We start from the raw sequence: 22,242 nt of genomic DNA, 5'->3' as shown, positions 1-22,242 counted from the left end.
CATATACACACACAACAATCTGGCAAGAAGTGGCATGAAAAACAAGATTTAAATGCACAAATTAATCAGCATGCACAGGGAAGTGGCACATGGCTACACCACCACAGCTGCTGTTAAACACCTGACTTAACTCTGTGCTTCCACGTGGGGCGCGCCGGGAATAAGTGCATGGCCGTGGAGAACCACATCCCTTACATATTTATTATGTGGTGTAAAAATGTAAGGGTTAGTGGGAATTTTTAGAGATGGTTGGGAAATCGGAACCACAAGCTTTTTTTTTTTTTATACGATATTTATGATCGATTAGATAAGGACCTTTGCAATGCCTCAGCTGCTCAAGAAGCTTTTCATTGCCTGCCAGGCACTCCGTTTCCACATAGGGAACAAACAGGAACTCCTCCAGGGTGGGTGGGTTCTGCTGCTGCTGTCGACGTGGTGCCACAGTTGCATGTAGACCGCTGATCTGTACTCCACCAGCAGTTATTTTGTCAAGGCAGCGGTTGACGTGGACCGTCACAGCTATTGGAATATTTTTTAATACAAATGTCTGATCAGGCAAATCCTTGGCTTCATTTGAATGCCAATATGGTATGAACAGTATGAATTACAAAGTAAAACAGTAACACATACCTAATTTTCCATCACCATACTCGCAGACCTTTTCCAGATGAACAACAGGGTCAATACATACTGAGCGAATTCTGGTTGGCAAACGAAGACTACGGCCAGAGAACCCAACAACAATCATCTGGAGCATTGTATCCAGAAAGGTAACCCAGTTTCCAATCCACTGCAACTTCCCATTGTCACCTGGAGAAAGAAAATTTACAACAGTGGAGTTGACAAACAGCACACAGCAGCAAGATATCAACGCCATAAAGTGTATTAGATTAACATATTACATGGTAATGCAATATTTTATCTGGGGAAAGATTTCATATCAATCATTCATTCTCATCAAGAGCCTAAGTGATTCCACCACTGAATTGTTAAAAAGGCGCCAGGAGCTAAAATGAGTTTGGTTGTACTTTGACGTATGTAACAATGTAAGGAGCGAATTCGGTTGTACTTTATTGAAGTATTTAAATAGCATACATGCACCACCACGTATGCACCTAATAATGCGGTGTGCCTTATATATGTGTTAAAGACTGAAATTGAACCCACAGCTGAGACTATGCCATTTAATATGGTGCGCCTGCCTTATGGTCGCGAAGACACGGTAATTCAAATTTCTTGAGCTCATCTATGTCACGAGCAAAGAGCTTAGTCTGCCTCTTCACTCCCAAACCAGTGCTGGTAACAAACACGTGTGGTCTCAAGTTGGTCTTCTGAATGGAGGTAACCGATCAAGGGATAGGTATGTATTAGCCAAATATGGATAAAGCAGAGACAAAACTAGGATAAACCGATGTAGCTGTCGGAGCAGTCTATTCTGGACCCTCGTATGACAAAACAGAGGTGGTGTTTTTCTATTTTTTTTTTTTTTACGAAATTCACACTTTTACAGTTAGTCCAAGTTAGTCACTCTATGGAGGTCTAAATAGCCAAAATATAGGACTTTTAAGGAGTTTGCTGATAAATGAAGGTTATTGATAAAGGAAGTCTGACATCATTGTCGTTCGAAGAGCTCTGTATATGAAGGAGGAGCAAATGTGTTTGAGGGGGGCTTGGTCGGGGAACATTCAAGATAGGATCACTATTAACCGCAGACCTTTGGCTGGAGGTTGTTTGTTATCCGTGACATTTTAACGTTAATGAATGAAAAATCCTGGATCTGCTCTAAAATGTATTGGTCACTTCCTTGTGTCCATCACTACATGAGTCAAATAAATGCAATGAACATGCAATTTAACCCAAAACAGACTTTGTACTCAAAAACATACCCGCATTGTTAGATTCCAGGATTCCTTGGAAGGTATTGTTATAATCATAGCCACGAAGTCGCAGTTCCTTGTATACATCATGTGCCAGAAGTTTCAGTATGGGGTCTTTGTTGTCTTTGGGAGCTTCCTGGATCAACTGACTATGGAATGAACCTAGGGCCGCATCCTCCAGAATGCTGACTTTTCCTGAAATTAACAGAATACTTGTTTGGAAGGTATTTCCACATTTTGATATAAATTACGCTAAGGACAAACATTCACAAAACCTTAGAAAATCTGAAGGTTTGTTTTAGAAATCCTAATTTTCAAAATACAAAAGATGATGTATCCAGTAGCTATGTGCAACTCAACTTTTACTTAACCTTAAAAGTTGACTTTATGCTCTCAGTGGAGGTTGTAATGTCATTCGAAATCATAACTAAATCGAAAACCTACCACTGACAGCCAGGTTTCCATTCTCTGAAACTTCAAACTTATTAGTGGCAGGCATGAAACGTACTTCCAGCTGGACAAGACCTGTAAAAAAACAAAAAAAAAAAAAAACACATTGGCTGTTTTACAGGTGGACATGATTTTTCCCCAAAATCCGATAAATCCATTTTGCTTATTCTGTGTGTGTGTGTGTGTGTGTGTGTTGGGGGGAATTATAAACAGATTTTTGCCTTTTAAATGTCCTTATTCTGTTTAGCTAAAGTTAATTGCATCAGGACAAAATGAATGCCATGGCATTTCAATAATCTCAAATGCAGCTCTTCACATCCCCCCCATTGCTAAGTTACCTAATATGCGCCAACAGCAACCTTAAACTGCTCACCAGTCTTTGGTAGAATGGTAGCCCTGTGGATGGTGACATCATCAAATGTCACAGGAGTGGTGTCTATGACAAGTCCCAGGCTTCTCACTAAGGTACGCCAGGCCAGAACCAAGTAACCTGTTGCTGGGTAAAGGACCCGCCCATCGATGCAGTGTCCAGTCAGATAATAATCTGGAGACTCTGGATTTATGTCTGTGGGTTAGAATTGGAAACCAAATAAACATAATAGCTCAGTGGAAAGATCACATTTTCCTGAACAAAACAAAAGCAAAACAGGTGTACGTACTTATGTTGTAGACAATGGCTGAATTAGATCCAGAACCTGAGGCAAAATCCTCTTTCTTGGGGACATCCCAGGTCTGAGAATGGTCCCACTGCACCAAGGGGGAAATCATAGTGGTACCAACTGGAACTGGGTATTTAACTTCTGAACACAGACCATTGCCATCCAAGTTGATGCTAAAAAAAAAAAGTGCATAAATAACTAATAATTATCAGAATATACTTTCAAATGAGCCATTGTTGTTGAATGCAGGCAGATGAGACATATACTGACCCATTCATGTATAGTTTGCCGATGTTCGAGAGAAAGAAATCAAGGTTATTGGGGTGACCTCTCTTCATGAGGGAAAGTGAAGTGCATGTTTGCTTCAGGCTACGCTTCAGGATGGCCTAGGGGAGATGACAGGAAGTAGAAATGCAGTATTTTATTGAAATTTACTGAACCTTTTAGAATCTATTTCAAAACTGTTTTAAATAAATTTTACTCAGTTTGATGTTGAAAGATAAATATACAAAATATACTGTTCATGCACATAAATTCGGAGTTAAACTACGCAATAAAACCTTTGAGGATTATTATTATTGGACATTGTAGATTGGTTGTTGCAACATTGTTTTGAACCCTTAAACAAATGAACAAACAAAAACAAATAAATAAAACCGGAATTGTTGTGCACACCTGAAGAAGAGCGTGAGGTGCTATCTCCAACACAACAGCATTGTCAGGCACCAGGCTGAGGCCCTCTTGGAACAGAACCGGGCTCACGAGATTGTTGACGTGATAGTCTGCCGAACTGTACAGAGCCAGAGGAGAGTCCCATTCCGACTGAGGAATGCTGGTGCTCACCCAACGGGATGAACGAAGGCTTGGATTCTTAATGACCTATCCCCAAGACAATTATTACCATTTAATCAAATACTTATATAGCAGTATCAAAATAGTACAGTTATACAGCATGTTTCAATCTTAGTCTAAAACTAATGTTGAAAAACATTAAGCACGTCTGTATACCTTTTTTAGGGCAGCTAAGAGGGTTGGAGCAATAGATGCCATGTAGTAAGAGTGGAAAGCCACACCAGCGCTGCGCACCTCTTTTGCAAATACTCCATGCTCTTTGAGCTCTGATACAAACTTGCTGACAGCTTCCTGATGAATAACCACATCATTTTATCCAAACCCTTTCAAAACAATTGGTTAAATCTAGATGACAATGTTCAAAGTATGCATGGCAACAAGCGCTTACTGTCAGATACTATGTTTGTCATTATATAGAATTGTGTGAAAAGATCTGACCTGAGGGCCAGAGATGGTAACTGTGTCCTCAGCATTGTGGCAGGCTGGAACAACACCCTTAGGACACTGAGCAATACACTCCTCCCAGCTCAATCCTGAAACATGAAGCAACAAAATTATCAATTTTCTACAGTGGCTGTCCAAATTCACATCACAGGTGAACTGGAGTCTATCCCAGCTGATTTAGGGCAAGAGACAGGGTATACAGTATCCTGAACAGGTCTGGTCATCAGCCAATTGCAAGACAAAAATTAAACTGACACTCAAAGTTACACCTATGGACAGTCGTCTTCATTTAAATTCAAACGCCTGTTTTGCAAACATGAGATAGAGCTCAATATAAATGTAGAGATTATATATAGATTTAACAAAAAAATTGATTATATTACTTAGATTAAACTATATACTGTATAGTCTAAATGCTGGAGAAAGTGGTTAGAGCATTAGTCTCACATTCTGAGGACCGGGGTTCAAATCCTGGCTCCTGCTTGTGTGGAGTTTTAATGTTCTCCTCGTGATTGCGTGTTTTTTTTCCCGGGCACTCCGGTTTCGTTCCACATCCCAAAAACGTGTCAATTGGAGACTAATTTGCACTGATTGTGAGTGAGACTGTTATCTGTCTCTATGTGCCCAGTGATTGTCTGGCAACCAGTTCAGGATGCACACCGCCTCCTGCTCGATGATAGCTGGGATTGGCTACGGAACTCCCGCGACCCTTGTGAAGATAAGCGGTCCAGAAATAGGATGGATGGATAGTCCCCATAAACGTCAAATCTTTTAAAAGCTATAAGCGAGCCATACAATATTTTTAAAACTAAATACAGGTGTATTTGTGCATTTTATGTAAGACCAACACTTTAAGAGTACAATAAGTCTCAATTAATTTAAATAACATTATGATGTTGCTAACCAATGATGACAAAAGTACTTCTTACCATTAATGCGGCTTTGTCGTCTGTTTCATAAGTCATTAAATTAAACTTCATGAAGCCTTTGAGACTTCCATCAGTTATTCGTGAACATAGGTTGGTCTTAATGTTTTTTTTTTTTTTTTTTTTTTAAATATGAGAGACTTTTCATAGGCATAGGTAAACCAAACATCGTCAGTGTAGTAATGCTCACACGCCGCAGTGTGTGGCATATGACGAGAAGTACGTTCCAAGTTTTCACAATCAGCTGGTCTGCAGGTTTAATTTTTTTTCAGGTCTCCACACTAATGTGAGCTCGCCAACAATGCTTGGCGACAGAGGCATGTCTTTATGTAAAAAAATATTCCGGTGGTGGGCGGCACATAAGTCCTTATAAACCACATTGATAAGCTGCGTAAGGTAACGGTTGTAATTACGAGTTTACACCTTTAAGAGCGGAGGGGGGTGCAAGAGAAGTCAGGTTGACGTCTTTTTTTTGGGGGGGCACGAAGTCACACAAGATCAAAACTGCCCCAGTTGATCACGATGGACACATTGAGCACCCCTGCTGTAAGCAACTACCAAGAGGGCTCGCGAGTCGTAGCTTCCCGACCCCTGTTCTACATGTATTAGAAAAAGAGCAAACAGTGCTATGCCAATAAATGTAAGTTCATTTCAAAACAGATGAGTGCTTCATCTCACCCACTGCTGCCATGCCCCCAGGAGGAAGATCGGCCTCTTTGATGCAACGTCCTCTCCAGTATGCAGCCAGAATGGCCTCCTCCTGGCTGAGGGAGCCGTCAGCATAACCGCACGCCAGTTCACCCACCGAGTGGCCCACAATACCATCAGGCTGGATACCCAACTTAGCGAGCAGGTCTATCTGAGCTATCTACAACCAGATGAGGGAAAGAACACATTAAAAAAATATATATTTTATATCTGTTATCCATTTAAAAAAAATAAAGTCTAGAAATGTATAAAAAAAAATTAAAATTTGAAACAAAACATTTGAAATAAGGAACAGAAAATCCCCTATATAATGCAGCTGTATCTAAGTTTTACTTCTTTTTTTTAAGAAATTTAAGTAACATTCATCTTAACTTATGAGACAGAATATTATTTCTCACAACCAAAACATACGTGCTTCTCTACCTCTATGGTGGCGACTATAAATAAATAGTCTCATCTATAATGATCATTTGTATATGTCAAATGAGAGTGTCAGATAAATTAATAAATCTATCTGTAGTATGATATGTGTCTGAAAAGTTACAGGACTGTTAAAAGATGTATTTTAAATCCTAACTATCAGCAAGAAGTATTTCTCTTCAATTTGGGGCAGACAGTTAACCAACATGTCAACAGGACAGATCCTGCTCTATTTGTTTCGTTCAGTGAAGGAGAGGGGGACAAGGGTGGTGGCAGGACCACGCATGGCTGTTTCACCATGACAACACGTCTGCTCACAATGCCCTCAGCTTTCAACACGTCCTGGCCGCGAAAAATATTGCACGGTTGGAGCAACTTGCCAACTCTGACACACTTTAGATATTGACTTTTCGTTTGTTACAACATTTAAAATTAGGAATAGAAAATTCCCTATATAATGCGGCTGTCGCAAAGTGTACCAACCCCCCCACCCCCCCAAATCAAAAACTTTAAAGTTACATTCATCTTCCTTGAATTATAACCCAGGATATTATTTCTCAACAAAAACATAAATACTCCACTACCTGTATGGCGGCGAGACCAACAAAGGCATGAACTGTGTCTTCAAAAGTAGCCTCATCAGCTTCCATGAGGAGGCGGGACACGACCAGACCAGTTTCCTTCAGGGCCATGTCTGACCGCATTATAGATTTTCTGAAGTCTGATAGCTGCATGAGGCTGCGGCCCATGCCTGCCCACTGTGTCCCCATACCTGTGGTACCACACAATGCAATAGTGGTATTGGTCATCAGTCAGGAGGTAAATATCAGTCAGTCAAAAAGTAATGAGCCAAATTTTCCTTTAGCTCTATCTACCGCATTTTAAAGGAAACGTATAAATAAAAATGAAGCCCAAAAAGTGGGGATATCATCACAACTTTTCAATATATCCTTTTTTCTCTAAACACTATGACTGTTGTAACATCCATGAGGCTAAACTTGTAACTTATTAAACAGCTTGCTTACATTGTCATCAGAAAAGTGCTGAGTTCTAACTGCTCTTAAAAGAAAATAATCTGATAAGATGAGTATGGGGTATGGTTGTCCAGCCAAACAATTCAATGACTTCACAAGCGCTTTTGCTTGTCAGGTAGCAGCAGGTTCTTATTCTTTGCCTTTGATCCTGGGCATCAAACTTTTTTTTACTATGCTGTTGTCTCTTGCAGTTTCCCTTACACATTTTTCAACCTTTCAAAAATGCTTAGTGGTGGTTCCCCTTCTAAAATTAGAAATTCAATCACAGCTCTATGCTTCTGACAGAATCCAAGAATGATGTCTTTACCAAAATGGTTGACAGGAAGAGCTTAAAGGGTTTAAGCTTAACTTTTTAAAGTAACACTTCAAACAAGTATTTAGACTATTCATCCATCCATTCATTCATTCATTTTCTGAGCCGCGAATCCTCACAAGGATCGTGGGAGTGCCGAACCCTATCCCTGCTATCATCGAGCAGGAGGCGGGGTACACCATGAACTGGTTGCCAGCCGGTCACAGGGCACACATAGACAGACAATATTCATACTCACAATCACACCTAAGGGCAATTTAGAGTCTCCAATTAATGCATGTTTTTGGGATCTGGGAGGAAAACAGAGAATTCGCAGAAAACCCATACATACAGAAACGGGGATAACATGCAAACTCCACACGGGCGGGGCCGGGATCTGAACCCCGGTTGTTGGAATTGTGAGGCCAAAGCCCTACAGCTGCGTCCCCGTGCCACTATAAACTGAAATGCCCTCCCCCCAATTTAAAAAAAAAAAAAAATTAAGTGAAATTGGGATTATTATCTTTTGACTGCATCTCACAATATTTCAGATTGTTGATTTTGAAAACATTAGATTGGTACTTCTGGGGTCACTTTAATTGTCTCACCTGAGCATATGTACCAGAGGGGCCTGGGAGTGCCCTGCACCTGTTGCACCTCAGTGGTGTCAGTCTGAGAGCCAATCAGTGTGTAGCCTCGGTAGGGCATAGCAGCAGCGGGACTTCCAGACAGTCCATTGAGCAAAGACAGGAAGCAATCATCAACAGAGTTTTCTTTTGCCTTTTGAAGCAGTGCGTTCACAGCATCCTCTGTACGGCCACAAACTTGAACCACCCGAGGGATCGTGCTGGTTGGTGTGGTAATGTCAGCCTGAGTCTGACCACTCCTTTCATTGGGGCGAAGAATTACATGGACATTTGAGCCCCCAAATCCAAAGGAGTTAATGCCGACGATGCCACCCCGTACAGGGATAGGCCGGTCAACAACTTTGATACGACCATCAGTGAGTGCAGGAATGTCAGTGTTAGGAGTGTTGAAATGTAGATTTGGGGCCCACACTCCTTTCTCCAGAGAGAGCAACACCTAAACATGGAATAAAAAATAAATTATATAATGATACACCATGGAACGTTCAATTGTTCAGGGGCTGAGGCCATTTTTGAGAAATATTTTTTGTAATAACTTGAGTAAAGCAGCAATATATGAATGATTTAATTTGAAAATAATTTGTAACAAAGGAAACAGCATCTCTGTCAGTGCAACGTAGTGGTCCGTAAAACCGATTTACCACGCTCTGCGATATATTTTATTTTGATCATGTGTTTATTGGTTAACCAGATCAACGTTGGCAATGCTAAACTAATAGTGTATTTAAAGTAAATTCAAAAACTTTCTTCCCAGTATTCAATGTAATGAATACTCTTTGGATGTTATTTACCAATTTACAATCAACTTGGCCTATGTTTGGTCCATGTGTTGTGTGACAACTTGGCCTATGTTTGGTCCACGTGTTGTGTGACTAAGTCTATAGCCATTTGTTGTGCTTTGTGTTCCACTCCCAAGTACATAATTTCTTTGCTAATGAGCGGGTAAAAAAAAAAAATAAAAGATTTTCTTAGGTCCCGAGTTCATAGTGCATGAGGCCAAACTGCTAATACGTAAAGATAACCATTGACAGACTTCACAATTAGTTAAATGGGATGCAAGGCACACCAATTGTTTAGGGATAGTATATAATACTACAACATTTTCCTTGACTCTTGCTCATAGATGACTGCATGATACTTTTTTTCAGACCTCTTTGCTGCAAAGACAATACAGTACATCAAGTGTTGTTTTTTGATACTTCTACTTTCCTGTTACTTTTTCAACACCACAAGCTATGGCAGAAACCCTGAAATTATGTAAATTTATAAATCAAAATTAATATTGTATTGATTTTAACAACCACACAAAACACAGACCACCTCCTTTACCTTTGCCATGGCAGCAAGTCCAGATGCTGGTTCTGGATGACCCATGTTGGACTTGGTGGACCCAATAAGCAGTGGCTCTCGATTTGACTGGCAGAACACACTGACAATACCATTAACTTCTTGTGGGTCACCGACCTGCACGTAGAGACCATAGACATCCCATTTGAGTGCAGATCCTATTATAAATTTTTCACAAATTACTTTGGATTGAGGTTTTGTTCATTAAAAAAAATTGAAATTCAGACGGTTTTAATAGATTTTTAAAAAGACACTGACTTACCTTTGTTCCTGTTCCATGGGCTTCGACGTATTCGACCTGCTCGGGTGTGATGTTTGCCTCTTGATAGAGAGAATGCACCAATGTCCGCTGCATCTCACCTGAAGGAAATGTTACTCCTACAAGACAAGGCAATTAACAAAAATCTCTTTTCATAAAAGTACACTGAAGAATATTATAAATCCCAGCTACGTTTAGGTCAGATGCAGGGTACATCTGTGACAGGTGACTCAATCAATCACACAGCATATATAGACAAACAAAACAACTCTTAAACACATCACGGTCTTGGGCAATTTCATGTCTTTAATTCAGCCAATGAGCCTTTTTTGCGATATGTTAGGAAGTAATGGGGAAAACCTGCAAAGACTCATATTTCAACTGAGATTTGAACCCTTGTCACCTGATTGTGAGAAGGCATGCCCTGTGGCTACATCCAACAATGAAAATTACCCCCGCAAAAAAACTGACAATCATCATTTCAACCTTTGTGAGGTGTCACTGAATCATTCAACCAAACATGCTGCTTTTGTGCTAAGCAGTGATTTGTGTACCTCTCCTCACCCTGTTCTTTGTATCCATCTGTGTTGTTGCCAGCATTCAACACAGTGGCATAAACTCTCCTAGCTGCCGACCTCTTTGTCAACAACACCACCACTGCTGCCTCAGAGCGACAGTATCCATTACCTTGACAACAAAGTAAAAAAGAAAAAAAATGGGTACCATCACAGAGAATTCAAATTTAACATGGCCTAAATGTTGTTACCTGAGGAATCAAAAGACTTGCAGGTCCCATCAGGACTTAGCATGCCTAATTTCATGAACTGCACCGAGGTGTTTGGCTTGAGTAGCAGGTTAACTCCCCCAACTAGGGCAGCTTCACAGTGGCCCAAGCGGATGGCTTGGAAGGCATTTTCTAAAGCCAGCAAGCTGGAGGAGCAGGCTGTGTCTATGGCCGTGCTGGGGCCTGCAGTAGACAAAAAGAGAGCAATTAAACCAAAAGACAAGTGTTTAAGGGGACTTCCAACGAGAAACCCTGCTATACTATAAACATTGAAATATTAGTGTGCATTCCCTGGAAGGTGGACATAGGATGATACTTGTAAACTTCTAGTTTGCAATATATTTAGACAGATGGCAAACAAGCAGAAAGAAAGTCATCCATGAGCCTACTTTGTAGTCCGTTTTAAAGCTACTACTTACACCACTGTAGAAGTGTATTATTATTTTTGTATTAATTTCAAGTAAATATACACGAATAATTGAGCAATCCATGCTTTCGTTCCATCTTGGCAGCATTACTGTGATGTACTTTATTTTGTCCAGTTGGCTCAAAATGTTGCCACTTCCCAACAGGAGCACGATGGAACACGTCGCATGGCGTTCCCTCGCTATGTTCTTGTGCATTTAGTCCCTTTTAAGATTCTTTTTTTTTTTTTTTAGGAGTTTTGAAATATTTAAATGGTCTTGAACCTCACCTTAAATCTCTGGGCTGCTCCACCCCTACAGTCCTGCCCAATGATACAGGTCAGTTTACCAGACTCTCCTGGAGGTTCCACGGCCTAACCTCAGACTCAGCAGGGATATAGTTTTTTCTGTTGCCAGTCCATCTCTTTAGAATAACCTCCTCCTTAACATGATGCAAATTCCCTTACTGTACATTTTGAAACCTCTTCCTGGAACCCATTTCTAACCTTTGGCTATTAACTCAGAAAAAGACCCGAAACTTGAGTGTTTTATTGTTTTAAACACAGCTATTAATTTGTTTTAATTGTCTTGTGCATGGTTTTGATGCTTGAGTTCTACATAATGTACATCACCTTGTGTATAGCTGTGTTTTTTTTTTCAAGTGCACTCTACAAATACAGTTGATCACCTATCAAGTGATCTGAGAGAAAACCAGATGACCACTGATCGATAATGGTAATAAAGAAACCACAACATGTACATACGAACATTAAAAGAATAACATTTTGTACATCAAGTTGTGCATGTGTACCGTTGAAGTCAAAGAAGTAGGAGAGTCTGTTGGCCAACATAGCACGCTGGCAGCCAGTCATGCTGTAGCCAAGAAGTTCCTCTGGATCTCTGCTCAGTGCCTCGCCAGCTTCTGAACCACTAACTCCAATGTAGACACCAGTCTTACTGCCACGCAGAGTGGTGGGGTTCAGTCCTGGATCACAACAGATTAAGGTGATCATCAGGCTTATAGTCGCAATGAAGTTATTATTTAAATCTGATTATAAATTTCAGCAAACCTATACAATCATACGTTTTGCTACTCGCCTCTATACGGTTCAATGAGCAAGGTTCAGGATCCTTACCTCCATCCACGATTGCCTCGTAAGCGACCTCCAGCATGAGACGGAGCTGAGGATCCATAGTGTTTGCTTGTTTAGGATGGACTCCAAAGAACGCAGCATCAAAATGGCTAATGTCTTTCAGTTTACCGTTCCTCTTTGGGAGTCCATAGAGGCCTGGAATACAACCAAGGAAAGATCAGCAACAATTAAAAACCCATTCAAGAATTTTAAGATTCTTTGTACTGGATTTTTACCATTACTATCAAATGTGGAAAAAATATTGAAATCTGTTTTATATAATAAGTAAGGAGGAATCTGGGGGTTAAAATTTCTAGATAGCAAAATAATTACAATACATTAATATGATGGAGGTTCAATATTGCGGCAACCATTTGTTGTTATACAGCAGATCAGGTCAGACTGATGCGTGAACAAAAGTCAACCAGACCAAACCAAAACGGTATGCACAACAACAATGTTGCATTAGGGACTATGAATAAAATCAATCATATGCTCAACAAGCCATATTATTTAAAAGGACAAAGATATTTCAAATACAGTTGTAATAAGCTTCATTCCTTCATGTTTTTGTTGCAGTCAGAACCAGTCTGTGATTGTTTTCCTTCTGGTCAGTCTGTGTGTATCACACTGTAGTGATGAGATGTACAGACAGTTTCTCATGATAAAAAGATTGAAATAAGAGTGAAATTATCAATACTATTGAAGTACATAACTCCAGGTGTACATGTGGTGCTGTGTGCTGATACGAATGAGTCGAAAACAAAGCGATCGGACAAACAGACATGAAACCATTTGTCATAGCTTCCTCTTATTTAAAAAAAAAAAAAAAAGGTATTTTGTTCCACTAAATATTAAATAAGTGTGCATGCTAAAACGTGGCTGACAGATCAAATGATGGCTGATGGACACGGGTGTGAGTGATTGTGCATCAAAAAAAAGCTAACGTATCTTTAGTGATTCACATTATGAAAGTTCTGTCACCTAAACGACCTATTAAAAACAAATTCAGTCCTGTAACTCCTTTTTCTATTTTGTATTGTTGATAAAAGCCTCACATTGATTAAAAATATATATTTTTTGCTTTGTGTTCTGGATTACAATATAAATTAAAACAAAAAAAATAAATGGAAAGATTGAAATATATTACACCAATTAGAACAGCTCGATTCCTGATTAAAACAAAAACAAGAAGCATGCAGTTATTAAAGAAAAAAAAAATACAAATCAAAATACTCCAGATTTTTCAGTTTTACAAGACTCAAATGAAAGTAATGAGAACAACACCTATATTTACAAAAAAAAAAACATTTAAATAGTTTTTAAAAGGCCAAGATTAAAAGATCTAAACCAAACATGAATGAAAGCACTGTGATACAACAATGAGCAAATGTGTACTGGTAATCAACCTCAAATACTTCTACAGACAGAATAGCACCTTCATACCATACACAGGTGCTCGAAAGCTAGAAAACGTCCTCATATATATAAAGGGGAAAAAATTATGTTACTACCTAGATTATAGTTGTACAGTACACACAGTGTATAAAGTAAGTGTTTCACTCCCGAATTAACACAATAAAATCCTCAATAGAGGTCCATCTTTTTAGTGGGTCCAATAATGGAAACAAACCTTATGTTTGGAGTGAAATTAAGTACAACCCCAGATCACTGTTTTAACATTGTACTACATGCATACTATGTTCATTCCTGACACACAGTTAATTCCAAAAATATTGAACAACACAAGCCCCCCCCAGACCCCCCACACACATTTTATGATAAGGAGTTGTGAGTCCTGTAAAACAACACTGTCATCTTACAATACGGATAATACTGTAAAAAGTATGGCTTGATACTGTTATTTTTTTTAGCTGTTGATAGAATTTGATTCTGTGACTATACTGAAGCACTACACAGGTCAACTAAAGTTCATTTGCTGCCCCCATTCCTCCACACCAAGCATTCAAATACTCACCTGGTGTCCATCTGCGGTCGTCTTCTGTCACCATGTCCACTCCATTGATGAGGTTCTCCCAAAATTCCTCCAGATTGTTGGACTCGGGTAACCGGCCTGATATACCTGCAATGACTATGTCATCCATGCTGTGTTCCTGTGAACAACAAGTAGGAATTTGGTCAGATGCAATTCAACCATCCGTCTTCCTCTTCCTAATGCCTCTGACAATGTAGCTCCTAGGATAATTGGGAAACACAAACCCCTCTACCACAATAATGTGATGGTTCACAGATGTCTGTCGGTAATAAGAAGGATACACACACATAAAAATTACAAATGTCATAATGTAATTCTGTGTTTTTGTTACTTGGGATTTGAATCAGGCAGCAAACCAGTAATACAGTGGTTACCATGCCTGCTTCACAGTCCTAAGGTTCTTCTTTTCAATGTCAGCTCAAGCCATTTTGTTCAGAGTTTGCATGATAGATTTATTAAATCATACATGGTCAGAAAATAAATAAGCCAAGTCAATGATTGTATTGCCATATTGATTTCATTTCTGAATATCAAAAGCTTTGAATTTCTAATTCTATCCTATTAACACTGTGGCTGTGAAAATACTACACTGACAGGAAGAAAAAAAAAAACAAACTTGCATCCAAAAATACAAGACTTCACTATGTGAACAATGAAGGAAGTCTGACAACTGGGTTTCCTATTTTAGCTCCAAAAGACGAAGTGTACAATGTATTAATTCACAGTGAAGATGGTTTTGTACCAAAGCATATATAAGCATCTCGGCTTTGACTAGCAAGTTTGGAAATTAGGGCTCCAACCAAACACGGATGAACAAGCAATTTCAGCAGACAATGTAGTCAGCGTCGACGCGTGTACACATCAATGATGCAGTGTGTGTGTGTGTGTGTGTCTTGCTCTTTATTCCTCCTTTCTGGGCCATGCCTTTCTGTGTCAGCAAGTGCTCTCGACAGGCAATGGGTTCCTCCTTCAATCATTCTGCCACTGTGGTCAGATTTAACTGAAATTATTTTAATTTAATGAATGCTTGGGGGTTTCAACAGGAAAGAACAATGTTTAAAAATCAGCCCCAATGGTCCTAATATGATTCTGTTTAGAGAGCACAGTTGCTGTTAACCTTTCTCGAAGGGATTTGGGTTCCAGGATCCACTGTCATTAGGATTAAAACAACAGCTTCACTATCAGACAGCCTTACCCTGACCTGGATCACATGCTAACACAGACCTGGCAATGACGCAGCGGAAAGATCAAACCAAGTCTCGGATGTGTTCTATCATCTACTGCTTTTTGCCGGGTCTGAGGAGAACAAAGAATATCTACACTAAGGAATTCAATGTATTTTATCATCACTCCTTTATCACATACTTTACAAAGGATATTGCTCGGCAAACAGTTATGTTTTCTGAAAGACAAAAGAAGAAAAAGTCCCATAACCTGATTCGAAGCAAAGCAAAAGGTATTTGTATAGCCCATTTCAGACAGAAGGCAACTAAATGCCCTAGCCATGATTAAAAGCATTCAAATACAAAAATAAAAACATTTCAAAACACAAACTAAAATTAAAACAGCTTTTAGTCACTGAAAAGTACTCTAAAACGCACGAGAAAAAAAAAAAAACATTTTTAACCTGGATTTAAAAACATTCACACTTGGGGCTGTACCCAACCTAACCCTAACTGAACCCATTTTTTGTAGCATAATAGCTAACTGCCACGTCTCCATGTTTGCTTTGGACTCTGCACTCCGTTATTAGACCCGATTCAGTCGATTTCAGAGCCCTAGTGGGTTTATATTCCATGAGTATTTTTTTCATGTATTCAGGATCTAAACCATTTATAGACCAGTAGCAGAACTTTAAAATCTATTCTAAAACTGAGCCGGTGTAAAGACTTTAGAATTGGAGTTATCTGTGCTGACCACTTTGTTCTGGTCACAACCCGCGCTGCAGCATTCTGAAAGAAGTGCAGCTGTTTCATGCTCTTTTTGGAGAGCCCAGTCAGAAGATCATTACAATAGTCAAGTCTATTTGAGATAAAAGCATGGATGAGGTTCTCCTGGTCTGCTTGACACATGGAAGCCTTCACTCTAAATATGTTCTTCAGATGGGAAACGACAATTTTAGTAATTGATTATTGATAATTGACAATTTATAATTGATATGACTGTTGAAGGTCAGGTCGGAATCTATCAGAACACCAAGGTTTCAGAGTTGATCTTTTCTTTTAAAGATAGTGAGTGCAGGTATTTACGAACAGCAATCCTTTTTATCTTATTGCCAAAAACAATTCTGTTTGTGTTTTTTTATTGTGGTTTAGTTGAAGGAAATTTTGGCTCATCCAGTTATGTATCTGTTTTAGACAGCGGCCCAACATCTCAATTGAACTGTAGTCATCTGGAGACACTACTGCATATAAATGTGTGTCATCTGCATCGCTACGATCGGCAAAACTGAAGTTCTGGAAATTTTTACCCAAGGGTAGCCTATACAGGCTTAACATGAAGGGTCCAAGTACTGTGACTGAAAGGATTGAGAACATGAAGGGTCCAAGAACTGTGACTGAAAGGATTGAAAGAAAATAATTTGAATATGAATAATGCTGGCGGCACGGTGATGACAGGTTAGCATATCTGCTTCATAGTTCTGAGGAGTGGTTTTAAAATCCAGCTCCCCTGTGTGGAGTTTGGATGTTTTCCATGTCTGTGCGTAGGTTTTTTGTCCAGGTACTCTGGTTTCATCCTACATCCCAAAACATGGATGGTAGGATACTTCATCCATCCGTTTTCTTAGCCACTTATCCTCACAAGGGTCGTGAGAAGTGCGGGAGCCAATCCCAGCTGTCAACGGCCAGGAGGCAGGGTACATCCTGAACTGGTTGCCAGCCAATCGCAGGGCACATAGAGACAAACACAATCATAACTAGGGGCAATTTAGTGTCCAATTAATGTTGCATGTTTTTGGGATGTGGTCGGAAACTGGAGTGTGGTAGGATAGTTGAATTAAATAAATAATAAATTGCCTTCACACATTAATATGAGTGTGAGTGGTTGTTTATATATGGCCTGCGATTGGTTGGCGACCAGTTCAAGGGTGTACCCTACCTCTTGCCTGGAGTCAACTGGGACAGAGTGCACATTCACAATCCTAGTGAGAATAAGTGGTACAAAAAAAATTAATGAATAATGCCTTGCAGATTTGAAAAAGTGTGCTTCTGTATGGTTGGGCTTCCTCCGCTGAAAACGACTCTGCTCGTTGTTATGTGGAGGAAGACTTTCTGAACCTCATCAGTGAGGGAGACTACCTCCCTGAGCAGGGTTTAAACATGGCCAAAACAGGCTTTTTATGAAATAGGATGCCTTCATGCACATTCCTCTTCAGGGAGGAAGTGAAGAGGCCAGGCATCAAGCCCCACAAAGACCATGTGAAGCAATGCTGCTGGTTTTATGCTCAAAACAGGCCTTATTTATACAGCAAAAAAATCAAAATATTTATGTACCCACATACAGTGAAGAAAATTATTTGAACACCCTGCTATATTGCAAGTTTTCCCACTTAGAAATCATGGGGGGGTCAGAAATGTTCATCATAGGTGCATGTCCACTGTGAGAGAGAAATTCTAAAAAGCAAAATCCGGAAATCACAATGTATGATTTTTTTTCATGATTTACTTGTGTGATACAGCTGCATATAAGTATTTGAACCCCTGTCTAACAGCTGGAATTCTGACCCTCAAAGACCTGTTAGTCCGCCTTTAAAAGTCGACCTCCACTCCGTGGATTATCTTGAATCCGATGCACCTCTGTGAGGTCGTTAGTTACATAAAAAACACCTGTCCACCCCCATACAATCATTAAGACTCAAACTTGTAACATGGCCAAGACCAAAAAACTGTCCAAAGACACCAGAGACAAAATTGTACAGCTTGATATGGCTGGAAAGGGCTACGGAAAAATTACCAAGCATCTTAGTGAAAAAAGCTCCACTGTTGGAGCAATCATTGGAAAATGGAAGAAGCTATACATGACAGTCAATCTCAATCGGAGTGGAGCCCCATGCAAGATATCACCTCGTGGGGTTTGAATGATCCTTAGAAAGGTGAGGAATCAGTCCAGGACTAGACAACAGGACTTGGTCAATGACCTGAAAAGAGCTGGGACCACCATTTCCAAGGTAACTGTTGGTAATACACTAAGACGCCATGGTTTGAAATCATGCATGGTACGGAAGGTTCCCTTGCTTAAACCAGCACATGTCAAGGCCCATCTTAAGTTTGCCAATGAACATTTGGATGATACAGGGGAGTCATGGGGGAACATTTTGGTCATAATTCCATTAACCGTGTTTGGAGGAAGACGAATGATGAGTTCCATCCCAAGAACACCATCCCTACTGTGAAGCATGGGAGAGGTAGAATCATGCTTTGGGGTGTTTTTCTGCACATAGGACAGGACGACTGCACTTTATTAAGGAGAGGATGAGCGTGGCCATGTATTATGAGATTTTGGGGATCAACCTTTTTCCTTCAGTCAGAGTATTGAAGATGGGTCGTGCCTGGGTCTTTCAACATGACAATGACCTGAAGCACACAGCCAGGAAAACCAAGGAGTGGCTCCATAAGAATCATATCAAGGTTCTGGCGTGGCCTAGCCAGTCTCCAGACCAAAACCCAATAGAAAATCTTTGGAGGGAGCTGAAAATCCGTGTTTCTCGGCGACAGCTAACTTCTGATCTAGAGAAGATCCCTCCTGCAGTGTGTAAACATGGTGAATAACTACAGGAAATGTTTGACCTCTGTAAACAAAGGCTACTGTACCAAATAACATTGGTTTTCTCAGGTGTTCAAATACTTATTTGCAGCTCTATCACACAAACCGTTAAAATAAATAAATAAAATCATACATTGTGATTTCTGGATTTTTCTTTTTAGATGATCTCTCTCACAGTGGACAATGCACCTATGATGAAAATTTCAGAGCCCTCCATGATTTCTAAGTGGGAGAACTTGCAATATAGCAGGGTGTTCAAATACTCATTTTCTTCACTGTACACATACACACCCAAAACCTAATCTCAGGGGTTTAAAAAACAAAAAAAACTCAGCTTTGTACACTACCAGCGCCTCCAGAGGATTCTCCGAGTGAGGACTGTTAACTACGTACTGCAATAAAAATGTTACTGTACAGCATAAGGTTTTATAATTAGAGATTTAACTAGACACTTGTACTGTTCTAATGTTCGTCTCAAGTAAGTCAAGTATAAATACAATCTGCTGACATTTTCAACATTCTGGTACTCAGACACACACAAAACTACAGATTTCAAAGGTTTACAAAAAAAAAAAAAAAAAAAAAAAACAGCTCCGTCAGTGCCTCCAGCAGAAGATTCTCCAAGTGATGAATGGTAACTGTAAAGTAATATAATACAGTAAGAGTTTGATAATGTACATACATGTATAATACGGTATATATTATATTTACATGGTTTTATAATTAAAGATTTAAATAAAATAAGCAAATACTGTTTCCATATTTTAAACGTTCTGGTAGCCACATAAACATACATGAAAATAGGAGGGACCATCTTGTGGTTTTTCACTTTGTGGTTGGTTCTGGTCCCAATTGACCGGGAAAAACAAGTGATTACTGTACAGTATACTGAACAATAATTTTAATGTAGATGATATACTTATCTGACAATAATTACTCATAGGCTTTTAAAGTAGAAAAGTACACTTAAATTGATAGAGAAAAGCTAATGTAAGGCGCATATCAAGATGACGATAACGACTGTCAGATGGACTTCAATGACGAATTCTGCTTTCTATGTCACGCTATATGACTCAGGTTGTTTCGATGAAATGATCGAGGATATTTGAAGGATTAGCTCACCAAGCAGCAGTACAAGTTTGGACTTGTCAAACAACCTGTTAGTGGAAACACAGGATCCTCTTCCTCCAAGAGAAGAGAATAAGCATTTTACACCAGTGATTCCTAACCAGTGTGTCATTAAACACCATTAGGGATGGTACTTATTTAATTTCATTTATTTACTAATTTCAAATATATATCTTAAATCCATCTATGCCAGTGATGCCTAGTTAGAGGCATAACAAAATGGTCTTTGATTATGGCAGAAGATACAATAAACCCATGATACACCTGTTGCCAAACAACAAAATGAGTCATGGTCATGGCTTTCTGTGAATATACCAGCTTTGTATATAATTAAACATGTCCAAATTTGACAGTGAGTAAGTACATTACAATGAGATCATTATTTCAGTATTGAGACTTTTTGCGGTGATTTGGGTGTTCTGTGAATTTATCTGCGCTAAAATGGGTACCTTGGCGCAATAAAGGTTGGAAAACACTAATCAATTATAAGGTGCTCTTTCCGACCCTGTAATGAACACTTAAAGACATTCCTCCTACATATGGCTCCATATATAAGAATTAGAGCATTATGTGCATCAGAGACAGGTCTTTGTTCAAAACTATATTTGATTGCGTTCATTCAAAGAGGTCTGAAAAAAAAGTATTTGGAAAAATCATTAAGACTGTCTTATCCTAGATTGCTAATAATGTAAGTATATTATTACACCACATTACCAATAATGGGACAATTTTACAGTTTTTGAAAAGTACTGTATATGATTGTCTTTGTTTAACTGGTCAGCAATGGCATCCACTCATTTTGTACGGCCTTGAAGTCTTCTGGAAAGCCAAACTGACCAATGTGCCAGTGACGCTCATTTAAATTTCCAACTGCCTACTTTTGGCACACACGCGAATTTCTCAGCCTCCTTGGGAAAATGTTTCACTTTTGTGTTACTTCAATAGACTTCATTTAGTTCACCCGGTTCTACCTAGCAGCCATTATCTCCAAAGTAACGCAGATTAGCAAATAAAAAAAGGATATAAAGACTTTTTCCCCCTCTTTTTGGCAAACGTGGTGACCACATCCATTACATAATTACATGCATTCATGACACACTAGACCACAACGTGTGTGTAAAATAGTGTTAATTGATATGACGTGTCGACATCGCTCCCTTCTACACATCCTCGGCCGTTCTTGTTCGTTTGCTAACATTGACAAAAAGCACTTTCAAAAGATAGTGAGTCACGCTTTAAGTGGGAGCAGTTTTCGTGCTTACCTGTGTCGTGTGTTCCTTCTTCTAAGTAACGCGCAACAACCGCTTGGCTGGGATGCTAAAGACGCTGCTGACTGAGCATGCGATCCCTAGTTTATTCCGTTAGCTGGTCCAGGGAGGGAGGAGGTACTGTGTCGACTATCAACGAGCTGAAAAACGGCATCCGTACTTGACTGTTTTCGCTTCTTCCCTCTGGTGAATTTAAATGTCTCACATTGTGTCCGGCCACGCCACATGGGCTGACGGCTTGGTCTGGCTCAGCAGTCCAATGAGAAAAGAGGCCGGGCTCTCGGATCCAGCCAGCGGCGTGTAATTCGTTCAACCCCTCTTGTAGTCAGACGTAGGGGGAGAAAAAAAAAAAGGGGGGGGGGGCAGGGTTAGTAGAGTTCAAACCGACCTTGCAGAGTCACTTTCTCCTCTCATGCAATGTCAGCCTTGTCGTGGATATGCCTCTTAATTTTCAAGGCAACTTTCAGTTAATAACGTATTTGTGTCTTTTGATAACTGGATACCGGCATTCGATGTTTTGGTTACACTTTATTTGGGTTTTACCTCTTGCCCTCCAATAGCTGTCGGTGTTCATTAACCTGTCACGTTCAGACAAGCCACAAATAAAACCCGAGTTTACTATTACGTAAATTGACATTGAACTTAACTTACCTACCAGTGACGAGTCAGGAACTGCGCACGTGTTATACACGCACGTCTTGATGTGACACCCATGTTGCCCAATGGTGTAACGAGGGTGTGGAGATTCATCCAATCAGAGTCAACAGGAAGATTGATAGCGTGATTAAGAGGCGGTGCCAGTTGGTGACGTCTATGGCAAGGCTGGTGTGACTTTCTGAGGTTACTGGCG

General features: G+C 39.8%; 1 protein-coding gene across 5 annotated transcripts in view; it reads right to left on the bottom strand.

Annotated features, from left to right (window-relative positions):
* The window catches only part of fasn (fatty acid synthase), a 37,436-nt gene extending 15,263 nt beyond the window's left edge, over positions 1–22,173 (bottom strand). Inside the window, exons 1-22 of one of the 5 annotated variants that reach the window (XM_061811295.1) lie at positions 22,044–22,173; positions 21,387–21,710; positions 14,215–14,350; positions 12,240–12,392; positions 11,915–12,088; positions 10,682–10,882; positions 10,480–10,602; positions 9,919–10,034; positions 9,639–9,773; positions 8,271–8,745; positions 6,921–7,108; positions 5,887–6,076; positions 4,277–4,371; positions 3,995–4,129; positions 3,662–3,865; positions 3,257–3,372; positions 2,987–3,159; positions 2,701–2,892; positions 2,322–2,402; positions 1,887–2,072; positions 631–810; positions 316–519 (exon numbers count right to left, since the gene is read on the bottom strand). In XM_061811295.1, the coding sequence (XP_061667279.1) occupies positions 316–519; positions 631–810; positions 1,887–2,072; positions 2,322–2,402; positions 2,701–2,892; positions 2,987–3,159; positions 3,257–3,372; positions 3,662–3,865; positions 3,995–4,129; positions 4,277–4,371; positions 5,887–6,076; positions 6,921–7,108; positions 8,271–8,745; positions 9,639–9,773; positions 9,919–10,034; positions 10,480–10,602; positions 10,682–10,882; positions 11,915–12,088; positions 12,240–12,392; positions 14,215–14,341 (3,448 nt within the window). In that variant the 5' untranslated portion in view covers positions 14,342–14,350; positions 21,387–21,710; positions 22,044–22,173. The other 4 variants (XM_061811296.1, XM_061811293.1, XM_061811297.1 and 1 more) reach the window with 4 other exon arrangements.
* Between the last annotated feature and the right edge of the window lie 69 nt (positions 22,174–22,242).

Source organism: Syngnathoides biaculeatus, chromosome 22, assembly GCF_019802595.1.
Source record: "Syngnathoides biaculeatus isolate LvHL_M chromosome 22, ASM1980259v1, whole genome shotgun sequence".
Lineage (NCBI taxonomy): Eukaryota > Metazoa > Chordata > Actinopteri > Syngnathiformes > Syngnathidae > Syngnathoides > Syngnathoides biaculeatus.
Note: the sequence above shows the minus strand (reverse complement) of the source record. Positions and strands in the feature narration are given on the sequence as shown.